The sequence below is a fragment of the Pleurodeles waltl genome, chromosome 7 (assembly GCF_031143425.1).
Source record: "Pleurodeles waltl isolate 20211129_DDA chromosome 7, aPleWal1.hap1.20221129, whole genome shotgun sequence".
Classification (NCBI taxonomy): domain Eukaryota; kingdom Metazoa; phylum Chordata; class Amphibia; order Caudata; family Salamandridae; genus Pleurodeles; species Pleurodeles waltl.
This window is the reverse complement of record NC_090446.1, coordinates 1,025,040,747-1,025,053,340: the sequence shown is the minus strand read 5'-3', so window position 1 is coordinate 1,025,053,340 and position 12,594 is coordinate 1,025,040,747. Positions and strand designations below refer to the sequence as shown.

General features: G+C 44.1%; 1 protein-coding gene across 1 annotated transcript in view; it reads right to left on the bottom strand.

Moving 5' to 3' along the window:
• Positions 1 to 12,594, bottom strand: part of LOC138245863 (ATP-binding cassette sub-family A member 9-like) — a 2,236,336-nt gene that overhangs the window by 794,509 nt on the left and 1,429,233 nt on the right. Inside the window, exon 26 of the mRNA XM_069199841.1 lies at positions 7,142 to 7,270. Within this exon, the coding sequence (XP_069055942.1) occupies positions 7,142 to 7,270 (129 nt within the window). The remainder of the gene's footprint in view (positions 1 to 7,141; positions 7,271 to 12,594) is intronic.

The following is a 12,594-nucleotide window of genomic DNA, read 5'->3' as shown; positions in this document are numbered from 1 at the left end:
AGCTACCAAGGGGGTGAGCGGGGTTAACTGAGTGTGATTCTCTGTTTCTTCGGTTTTTTGAGGACTAAATTTATGTATGATTTTATGATCAGAAACACCATAAAGGGAGTTTGTGAATGTGTAGAAACATATAATTTCAAGCATATGCCATGCATTTTTGCATGACCATGGTAATACACCACTATTCCCAATTTTAACCCATCTGTAGGCATATATCTCTGATCTCGATTATGGATTTTAGGATTTGAACCTTCGGGTTACATTTCTGAGAGGCCCGAGCACATGAAAGCAGTAATTCCTCTCCTGGCCATACCAAATAGCTGATGTATGGGAATTCCACAGTTAGACTGAGCAACACCTTGAGAAATTATGAACAACTATGGGAATCATTGTTTTTGTTAGAAATGGGGTCTTTGGTTGACAGTCAGGTTACCCCCTGTTCAAGCAAGGACCCTCACTCTAGTCAGGGTAAAAGAGAATCACCCTCAGCTAACCCCTGCTTACCTCCTTGGTAGCTTGGCAGAGCAGTAGGCTTAACTTCAGAGTGCTAGGTGTAAAGTATTTGTACCAACACACACAGTAACTTAATAAAAACACTACAAAATGACACAACACCAGTTTAGAAAAATAGGAAATATTTATTTAAACAAAACAAGACCAAAACGACAAAAATCCAACATACACAAGTCATGTTATGAATTTTTAAAGATTAAACTAAAACATAGCGCTTAGAAACAAAAATGCTTCGATGAGGTGTTAACACGGCGTCGTGATGGAGTCGTTCCCAACAAGCCGACACCAGCGGTGCCGGACACGGAGTCGCGTAGACCCCCACGTACAGTACCTTTGGTGAAGAGGGAAAACAAGCCGATGCGCGAAGTCGGGGATCGCGGCGTCTGTGCGAAACGTTGAATCCGTGCACTTCGAGCGGTGTTGGTCACAACGTGGTGCGGCGACTTCCACGGAGTCGCAGACTTCAGCGGGGTTGCCGCGGCGTCGGGCTTGCGAAGAGCGTCGCGTTCCAGCGAAGGTCACGGCGCCGGGTGCAGGCGGCGTCACCGGATACAGCAGCGGCGTCGGTCCGAAGTCGATTTCCTTGGATTTCCACCAGCTTTCCTTTCAAGGGCCCAGGGACTGGATAGGGCACCACTTGTCAGAGCATGAGTCTCTCCAGCGACTCCAGCTGCTGGCAGAGAGAAGTCTTTGTTGTCCCTGAGACTTCAAACAACAGGAGGCAAGCTCTAAATCAAGCCCTTGGAGATTTCTTCACAAGATGGAAGGCACACAAAGTCCAGTCTTTTCCCTCTTACTCTGGCAGAAGCAGCACTGCAGGAAAGCTCCACAAAGCACAGTCACTTCTTCCTCAGCTATTCAGCTCTTCTCCAGGCAGAGGTTCCTCTTGGTTCCAGAAGTGTTTCTAAAGTCTGTGGTTTTGGGTGCCCTTCTTATACCCAATTTCTCCTTTGAAGTAGGCCTACTTCAAAGTAAAGTCTCTTTGGAGTGTGAAATCCTGCCTTGCCCAGGCCAGGCCCCAGACACTCACCAGGGGGTTGGAGACTGCATTGTGTGAGGGCAGGCACAGCCCTTTCAGGTGTGACTGACCACTCCTCCTCTCCCTCCTAGCACAGATGGCTCATCAGGATATGCAGGCTACACCCCAGCTCCCCTTGTGTCACTGTCTAGTGTGAGGTGCAACCAGCCCAACTGTCAAAATGACCCAGACAGGGAATCCACAAACAGGCAGAGTCACAGAAATGGTATAAGCAAGAAAATGCTCACTTTCTAAAAGTGGCATTTTCAAACACAGAATCTCAAAATCAACTTTACTAAAAGATGTATTTTTAAATTGTGAGCTCAGAGACCCCAAACTCCATGTGTCCATCCGCTCCCAAAGGGAATCTACACTTTAATCAGATATGAAGGTAGCCCCCATGTTAACCTATGAAAGGGACAGGCCTTGCAACAGTTAAAAACGAATTTAGTAATATTTCACTGTCAGGACATATAAAACACATTACTATATGTCCTACCTTAACCATACACTGCACCCTGCCCTTGGGCTACCTAGGGCCTACCTTAGGGGTGTCTGACATGTAAGAAAAGGGAAGGTTTAGGCCTGGCAAGTGGGTACACTTGCCAAGTCGAATTTACAGGTAAAACTGCACACACAGACACTGCAATGGCAGGTCTGAGTCATGATTACAGAGCTACTTATGTGGGTGGCCCACTAGTAGCATTTGATTTACAGGCCCTGGCACCTCTAGTGCACTTTACTAGGGACTTACTAGTAAATCAAATATGCCAATCATGGATACACCAATCACATACACATTTTGTAAAGGAGCACTTACACTTTAGCACTGGTTAGCAGAGTAACAAAAACAGTACAATCAGAGTCTAGCACACATCAACAACCTATGGAACAGAGGCAAAAAGTTAAGGGAGACGACGCCAAGGATGAAAAGTCAAACAGTTTTCATTTTCAATTTCTGCAGAAGTGTATTATTTTTCAGCTGTTATTATCCTGCTGATTTTACTATGTTATTGCTCATGAAATTCCAGGGAGTGGGAAACAATGGGAATGCAGCTGTGAAGAGATGGTGTATGAAACAGCCTAAGGTGTTCAGAAGCAAAGTACATTAGTTAATTTTCCTGTAACAAACAAATGGCCTCATTAAGAGTCTGGTGGTCCTAGGACTGCCAGCCTCACGGTCACAGTTGGACTGTTGTGGCTGTGGCGGTCCGACTGCAACATTATGAGTTAGGAGGGCTGACCCACCGAAAGACTGCCATCCCCACCAGGATCACAGAAACCAATGGCGTGATGGCGGTCTTGGTTGTAGTCAGCCAGGGCGGTGCTGAACTCAGCGCCGCTTGGCTGATTACAACTCTGTTCTCCGCCAGCCTTTACATGGAGGGGACCCTGCCATGAAAAGGCCGGCAGAGAATAAGTGCTAGAGGCCACAGGGAGGTGCCTGCACTGCACATGCCCATGTTGGTAGTTGGCCCCCTCTGTGCTACGAGATAGCACTCTGCTCATTTAGGAGACCCGAGTGCTGACCGGCAGGAATGCTCTATTTCAAGGTCTCCGCAGGTCAGCCCAGCCAGACCGGAGGAAACCTTATAATAGGGTGGGGGGGCAGTGTTGTCTTCCCCGTGAGTTTGGCAGTCCTGTGGTGGGACTGCCAAACTCCTAATGAGGACCTTTATCTATCTCATACCACCTTAATCCACCACCAGACACTCCCTGCCCTATTCCTTCCTTCATTTTATTTCTCTGTCCGTTTTCCTCTTCCCAATTCTCTCTCCCCCTCGTGTGTTTTTCTCTCTCCTGCTTTGAGGCAAAGATTGTAGAAAAATAAGTGCCAGTCCTCATAAATGAGTGCTGTGGGCCTCACCTGCAACCACTGGCTAAAAGTAAGCACTGTGTGCCTGATCTGAGAACAGAGCTGAATGTTCAAGCTGAAATTGTATTATATTCTACTTGGTATTTAATCCATTGTGAACTCAGATAAAATGTTGTGAGAGGAAGGCAGTAGGGTGTTAAGAAGGTGATTGATGTCTTTATAAACAGAGCTGCAGTTGTTTAATTGGTGCTGAAGGCTTCACAGAACATGAGCTAGGAGATAGGAATTTCATCATCAAAATATGTATATTCATGCGTGAAGTATGCTGCCTGGGAAAGGAGTGTATTTTTACCAGTCCTTCTGACCTTCTAGAATGAGTGAAAAGGTACATTGTAAAACTGCTTGCATAAAAGTCAAGACACCTGTGAGTCAACATCATATTTTGGGAAAAGTACAGCTCAGAAGCCTGTGGTCATCACAAGTGTGCCGAATACCAAGGCTGTATAGATGGGAGTCCACCTCACACCTTTGTAATTGACTACCAGACACTCTCTGCCAGCAGAGGTCTCTTAGAGTAAGTGGCTTACGCAACAGGCAGGTGTAGGAAAGTCCTCCTTTTTGCCAAATTCGTTTTTCCCTCATTGTAGTAAATGGCCTTCATAGGCTAGAATGGGGAGACTTTATTTTAATTTTTAAAGTCTTCTTAAATTATGCATACCAAGAATTTGGTATCAAATTAATTGTTGTAATAAATCCCACAACTTCCAGTTGTTGGATTTAATATAAATTGTTCAGGTAAAGAGTTTTAAACTTTACCTGAAAAGTTGCCCATTTCAGCCCTGCATTGTTTTTGCTGCTGTGCTCTGATTGGCCAGCTCTAGTAGCTTGGCCAAGCTGCCTTGATGAGGTGTGAAGTGGCCTGGCTTCACACAAAGGAATGTGCCTGTGGGAGGGAATCTCCCCTCAGTAGATGGTGAGGCAGGAAGGGGGAGGGCTGCCAAACTGGTCTTCAAAGGCAGAGAAGGACTTTTGGAGCAACCAGCAACACCCCTACATCCTGCAACCCCAGACAACTAGGTGCCCCCCTTGATTAGATTACGAGAGGGCAGGAGAGGGGTGTGTTTATGATTTTTAGCCACACCAGTGGGTGGGCTCAGCCAGATGTAACCTCCAAAAATCAGATTCAGCCATGATGGATTTTTAGAGAATGTTGCCTCCTGGGATTGATTTTTGCCACACTTCCCAGGAAGTGGTCATCACAGGGGGAATGACCCTGCACCTGATTGGAGAACCAGGACCCCCCTGCTTTTCACCCAGGAGCAAGGATAAAACTGGCAGACCTGCACCCACACCTCAGATCCCCATCAGATTCCAACAAGGAAGAACCAAAGGAGAAGAAGGACTGCCCTGCTGGACCCCTGGCCTGCACCTGGAACCTGCACTCAGGAGGACTGCACCAGCTGCACACTTGGGCTTCACCACAAGAAGGACTTTGCCTGGCTTCAACTGGTTCAAGGAGGGACTCCCTGTTTGCTACAGGTGAAAAATTGCCATCCAGAGTCCCCTGCACCAACTCCTGAAGAAAGCGACCAGCTGACCACTGTCCAGTGGCCAAAAAGGAGTTTGCGCCAGGTGCATTCTGGGAGTTGTAGTCCGCACCCCCCAAGGACCATCTCTGAACTTCTGGACCCTTGGGGTGAGCTGTGGACCCCAAAAGAACCTTAAAAGGACATCTGGGAGAAGCCCCAGAAGTTTGGAGAAGTTTGGACAACTTTTGTAAAAAAGCTCCATAGAGGGACCGACCCGCCGCGGCAACTCTAGCCGGCTTGCTCAACCCCGACCCGGCCTGATTTGCTGGTTCGTCCCGATAAAGAAAATCTTTGAAAAAAAGACTAAGTGTGAAGGTAACATTTTAACTGAGGCCTCCCGCGGCCTGTAGCCGAGCAGGGCTCCATCGCGGTCGGCCTGAAACTTTGACTTTGCCCCGGTCGAGGTTCAACCAGATGACACGATTGGCGCTTTTTTGTTTCTAGTGGCTAAAAATATAATAATTCTTTAAAAATTCATATCTCCGGTTCCCCTTATCCGATTTTATTCGTTTTGGTGTCATTTTAAGGATAAAAATATAATCTATTTTTATAAATTGGTTTTGGATTTTTAAACTGTTTCCTGTGTTTTATTTAATTACTGTTTTGTGATATTTGAATGCTTTACACTCTGTCTCCTAAGTTAAGCCTTGACGCTCGTTGCCAAGCTACCAAGGGTTGAGCTGGGGTTAATTTACTGAGACCTAACTGGACCTTAGTGGAGGTTAGTGGCCTATTGTTAAGTGTAGGTACCTACCTGCCCTTACCAATAACCCATTTTCCAACAGCGGGTAGCTGTGCTTGTTTTGTCTGACAGTATAACGAAAGAATGATCACCCTGTGTTACTAGTGTTTTCATCCTTAGCAAGGAAATGTGGTCAGTTTAATTGTATGGCAAGGTTTAGGGTTGCATACACTTCCAAGGTAAGTGTGTACTACGAGCTTACTTCATGGCCATAGTGCACAAGCTAGCCCACACTCACTAGGGTGCATAAATATCAAGCGTCCCTATTCTAGTTATATTATAGTGGGAAACGTTGCAAGTTGCAAATTAAGAAAAAAGATTATAGGTCAGACCTATAACGTGGCGGGTAAAAAAGATCCCTCTAATTACTAGATGACTTGCTTATGTCAACTGTTTTACTTTACATTTTCAATTTATGTGGAAAGAAAAGTCCGGTTAGGAATTAGCAACGCTACTGGCTCTAACTCGAGCAAGCGCGAGACCCATTGCATTGCCAATGCTTGTTCTCTTTTACTCTTTCCTCTTTTGCTCTCGGGAAATGTCCGATGAGGAAAAAAGTGCAGGTCCTCAAAATGAGTGCCTGTGGGTCCACTGGCTCCAATTAAACACTGGGTAAAAGCAAGATACTATTGCCATGCTTCTCTGCCAGAGTGCGGTTAAAGGATTCTATTGGGCTGTGGATCATCGAATGCAAACTGAACGGTTGAATTTTGCTACATTTTTTTTACATTATATTGCTCATGCACTATTTGTAGAATGTGCTTTATTACATCATAACATTACTAAGTTATTAGATGCTTGTTAAAACTCCTCTTTGGAGTGGTTTCTTGTGTTTAGCCAGAGTATCGAATATTGCACTTTAATCCAAGAGCTGAGCTAATAGACCCCTAACCTTTGTTTGTAAGACTGGCACGCGCATCAGTTCCTATTACACTGAAACAAGGAAGTGGTTTTTCAACCTCACTTGTAATCTCGATTCAACCAGTGACTGGTACCACCAGTCAAAATCGGATTTGAAACTACCTCAGAATGATGATGACGATGTGATATACATCGGGACCTCACTGAATTCGCAACACCACTCCACAGTTCACAAAACAATATACCACTTCGTGCCATAACATAAAATACTGAACCAATACTTGAGCTGGGCAATCCATGCACCAGTCCTCTCTGATTGCATGTTCCTGAATTGATGAAGACCTCAGACAGTACACAATAGCCATTTTCACACACATGCAACCAATCATGGATATGGAATAAGCATATTACCTACATCCACACAATTGACGATCCAGCTCATGACTTGTCTGTCTTGGAATTCTCAAAACGAGGCCTTTAAAGTACAATAAATCCAACTACCCTGTGAGGCCAACTAATGACCCTGTAATGCTAAGCAAATCTCTCTAAAATTACATAGGAAAGCCAAAATTGCTTTTACGGTAAATGAAACTACAACTTACCTCTACACGCATTATGCAGGCAAGCAATGGAAAGACGGGTAGGAAAACACAGAGAAGAAGAGGAGATACATAGGGCAAGACTCTGAAACCAGCTACAACAGCATCGATGACGAATGCAATCACAGTAACCTAGCAAAACAGTAAAAGAAATGAGTCTCCACATTAACAGATATCTATGTCCAAGAAACAGTCATTTCAGTATGATTATTCTGCATGCTTATTACCTTTGAGAAACCACAATTTAAATTTAAAAAAATGTATATCTCTAGGCATTTCTGAAACATTTCAATTGTCAATTTTGTTGTTTTGTATGAGGCAATTTATTAAGAGTAATTTTTATTATGAGCAATACTCATTGTTCCAAACCCAGCTCTTCGTCACCACATGCTTTACTCATTGATGCAAGTCTCGGTGAGACCACAAGTAAATACTGTCAAATTCTAGTGTTTGGAAAATACAGCAGTCCATTCCCCTTTAACTGTCTAAATTACAGCTGCTCCCCCTGTCCTCTTGCTCCGAGCCAGTCTGGGAACCCAAAGGAGCCCTGGCAAATCTTGTCAGGCCAGTCCTGTATGGTGCATAGCAAGCACGTGCAGCAAACAAGACTCACCACTACAAGAGGGCAGTTCCAAAAAGAAAATTTAGGAAAACACAGCAAAAATGGTGCATTGTACAACACATATTTTCATTATATATTCAATTGTATTAGCTTTTAAAGCATAGTAAACGAGGATCTTACAGTGCACCAGGATAAAACAATGATTGTTGGGGGCCCTTCAAGGATTCCCTCATTATCACCCTTCAACAGTGCCCCCCATCTCTCCCTAGCCCCTCTCTCACATATATTTTATTTGTATTACAGAGCCTTTCATAGAGTAGGATGTCAGGACACTTTACATCACACACACATACAAGACAATTAATCATATGTGTGTGAGTCAGTGTGTATAAAATGTTACATAAGAGAAAAGGGAATACCAGGTGTAGGATTTACAATTCATCGATACAGGAAGGCATTTTTTATGAGTGTTTGGTCTTGAGAAGCACAATCTCAGGATTCACAATCTCACACAGTATTTGGAGTTGGATTTCCTAATAAGAATTTAATTGTGCCCAAATAAACCAATTTTAGCAAGATTATGATAATGAAAGACTAGGGAAAAAACATAACTTTCAAACCTATACCATGCAGTTTGTATGCAGCTCTTTGAAGGAACTTCATAGGTCACTGTGCTATATTATGATTGTAAGCTATGAACTACAAGTTATAAAAGGCTCTTTGTGACAGAAGCATTAACCCACTGAGCTATCAACATGAAATACAGTTCTGTAATCTGCATGGTACACGTTCGTTGCAGCAGTCATATTAAACTTCTGCACTACTTCAGATGAGTCAAAACTGCCAATAGTCAAAACTCCAATGTCTCTCCAGCAGGAAGATTAATCACCAGAGATATTAACTTTGACACTTGTATTGTTGCTTGAAAACTGCAGAATATAGGACAACTCTGCAGTGAGAGTGAGAAGTGAGCTATTATGCTTGCCAGTCCTGCCGATTTTGTTACTGGAGGACGATTTTACAGCATTGCTGTAAAACGGGCCCCCAGTAACAAAACCGACTGCCACCCCTCCAGCCTCCTGTGGAAATATCCAATGCTCGATACGGCCAATCAGGCCTTACAGTTGCTGATATGGTTGACACCCTTTTCATACGAAATCACTTGTCTTCATAAGACCTAGTACTAACTAATAAAACCTTCATGAGATAAGAATTCAAGTCAAAACCATAAAGGTTTATTCAAATTTAAGATCATCACAGAAGGCAAAAATGTGATTTTCAAATCTTTGAAAATGAGCATTTAAATCAAAACTAAATAATGCTTGAGAATCAACATAGGTCTACATCCAAATTAAGTAAACAACCAAAACCAAAATATAATTCAGCAAGAATACTGCCATAGAGTCTGCCTCAATTTAAAAGACAAAGAAAGTCGAAGTATAAATCAAAAAACTGACTAGTGCAGAGTCTGAACAGTTAGGAAGGCAGGAAAACTCCTCTAAAGTACAAAGGGAGTAAGACTAGCACGGAGTCTGCTCCTTAAGAAGTAAGCCAAAATACTGGTCATTTCCCAAACACATGGGGCCTGATTACGAGTCTGGTGTTCACTCGACTGCCAGACTTGCGGTGGCGATCAGGACCACAGCTGCTGTGGTGGGTCAACTGCCACATTACGACCCTGGCAGTCCGACTGCCAGGGTACCGCCTTCTCCACAGGGATCTTTGATCCCAATGGGCTGATGACGGGTGCAGGTCGCAATCAGCCAGGGCGTGCTGCATGCAGCGCTGCCCTGCTGATTATGAGCCGGTTCTCTGCTAGCCTTTTCATAGCGGTTTTACCACCATGAAAAGGCTGGCGGATAACAGGTGCAGAGGGCCACAGGGGGGCCCCTGAACTGCCCATGCACGTGGGCATGCACAGTGCAGGGGTTCCCCTGCTGAGCACCTTCACAATGCTCACTGTCTTCTGTGCAGACAATGAGCATTGCGAGGGTGGTGGTGCACCTGCGGGCAGCAGCATTGCCGTTGGCTTGCTTACAAGCCGGCGACGATGCCGCTGCCACTTTCCCGTTGGTTTGAAGGGCAGGAACCTTAGTTTCCACCCATCAGTTCAGCGGGAATGTCATAATAGGTCTGGTGGGGAGGTTGCCACTACAGTGGTGGCCACCCTGTCAGGAGTTTGGCAGACGGGTGTTCCCATTTGCCAAACTCATAATTAGGCCCATAATCTTTTATAAGGTTTTAGGCAGAAAGCCACACATTCTAAACATTGTGTGAATGACACAGTAAGGCTGGATTAACAAAGATACATGTGGTTTAACAACGATTGTTCAAATGCACAAGATACATTAAATAAGTTACATCTAGTAAACACCTCCTTTGCTGCATAGTAATACACTTTACGTGTATAGGAAATTAAATGTTAGTGTGTTTAAGTATCTTAACAAACAATAATACATTCAGAGCATAAATGGCTCTCATTTTCAAGCTTAGGCAAAGGGTCTTAAATGTTGCAACATACTGGAACATTCCATGCACGGCTAACTCATGAGGAGTCAAATTAATATATTTGTACTTTATAATTACACAGTCACCATGACAAGAGCTTCTGTTTAACTTATTTTTCTAAAATGGAAAAGTACCCAGAGATATGCATGTGTAAAGGCTCCTTCACGTAAAAGGAATGCGCAAATTTCTTTCTGAAAGGATGTCAATGCAAGCTGACTGTGGCCTAGGTATGCTAACTGAAAAACATCTGAATTAGCGTTTAATTCCTAATTATTTAAAACAATTCTAAAATGCTAAGTAGTCCCTTCAATTAAAGTGGCCCAAACACATGGGTCTGGATGTCAGGGATTCCAGCATTGAGAGAAGGAAGAAAGGAAATATTGGGCTCATGGTAAACGATTGGTAGTTAAAGGTAGAAGCAGGTATTGTTTTAATAATAGGGTCATTGGTCCCAGCACTTCCTATTTATCATAAATGGTATCCTTAGAGAAACTACTAGTCAGTGACAAGTTGACCACCAGAACACCTGACCAATTTTTTCATGGTGCCGGACACATTTCAATAGGAACCATAGCAATTCACTAAGGGCCAGATGTAGCAAAGGGTTTTTCCCATTCTGTATCAATGGGAAAATGTGTTCGTACAAATGGCCCTTAATGTTTTGCAGTGATCAATGCTCTGGGGCCCAGCAGCTCACTGTCTGACCTCCCACCACTCCAAGTTAATTGTAAGGCCAGAAATGTTTTGTGAGATCGAGGAATCTGCATTATAAATATCAGGCAATAACCCTTCTTGATGCTCTGTTCAAGACAAAGCTCTCTTGAACTGGCAAATGTGCAGCAGCACCCACCATGGCATGATAAAAGCATAAACAAGGACATTTGTGGTCAAAAACAAGTTATGTGGCACATTTTCTGACATTAACAGTTTAATCTATTCGAGCTGGAAACAGCATTGTTTGGTTTTGTAAAATCTGCCACTTATGTGACAAATTGTATGGCAAATGATATAAAATCAATAGTCATGTGAAAAAGGTTGCAGTCGCCAAATCATACAAACCCACTGGCCTTCATCACTGACCATAGTTTTAGCAACAGTGTATTCCTGTAGGCCGAACATAAACATTTTAATTACAACCAGTGCCAATTGTTAGCTGCAATTTGCAGGAAACTACTTTTCCAAGCAAACAAATACATAGTGGATAACTTGAAACAAGGCACCTGTAGTGACATTTAGGTGCATATTTATACTTGTCTTGCACCATTTTAGCGTCAACAATTTTGGCGCTAAAACGGCACATAGCTAACTCCTTATTTATATTTTAATTCTAGACCTGTCTAGCGTCAAAATATTGGAGTCAGCGCCATGCTTAGGATGTGTGAAACTACCTTGCGTCAATGAGATGCAAGGTAGCCGTTCTCGTCCTAAAGACAACACTAACTCCCATGCGCCATATTTATCCCCGACGCAAAAATTATGCTAACGAAGGAAGCAAACTCAAAAAAAGGCGCAAAGTCTGATTAGCGCCACATTTTAACTCCTGGTCAGACCAGGCGTTAAAAATAGGCTCACACACCACCACTCAAGGAAAAAATACAGAAGGAGCCTTTGAAACAGCCAGGACAACATGAAAGTGCTACTGCTCCAGCTTGGCACATGCCACAGACGTCTGCAAAGACAGCAGACCCAACCACCACCACAGCAGTAACCTCAAACCCCGCCACAGCAGCCACAGATGCAGCGCAGAAGGAAGGAGAGGATCTTTCGACAGCACGTAACCATCTTTGGAATAAGGGAACAAGATGTGGTCCGGATGTACAGACTCAACCTGGAGTCCATCGTACGCCTGCTGCACCAGATTATGTCACACATCGCGGCAAGGCTGCAAACTCCCTATAACATTCCACCCATGCCAAAACTCCTTGCTGTCCTCCACATGATGACGTCTGGATCATTCCAGACAATGGGTGCACTAGTGGCTGGTATCTCCCAATCATCCTTCTCCGTCTGCCTACCAAAGGTCCTGGATGCAATCCTATGCCTCACGTCCCAACACATCTGCTTCCCCAATAGCCAGCCGCTGCAGCAGGAGACCAAGCAAGGTTTCTATCATATTGCTGGGTTTCCACATTTGCTGGGTGAAATTGAATGTACCCATGTACAACTGGTGCCACCTGCAGCAACAGAACACCTCTACAGGAACCACAAGCACACACATTCCATCAATGTGCAGGCCGTCGTCAGCCATCGTGGGCTCTTCACCAACATCCTGGCGAAATATCCCGGCAGTGTCCATGATGCATACATTATTATCCATTGTACCATCAACCAGCAGTTCCAGGATGGCGAATATGGCAATGGGCTACTCATAGGTAAACCGCCCTAC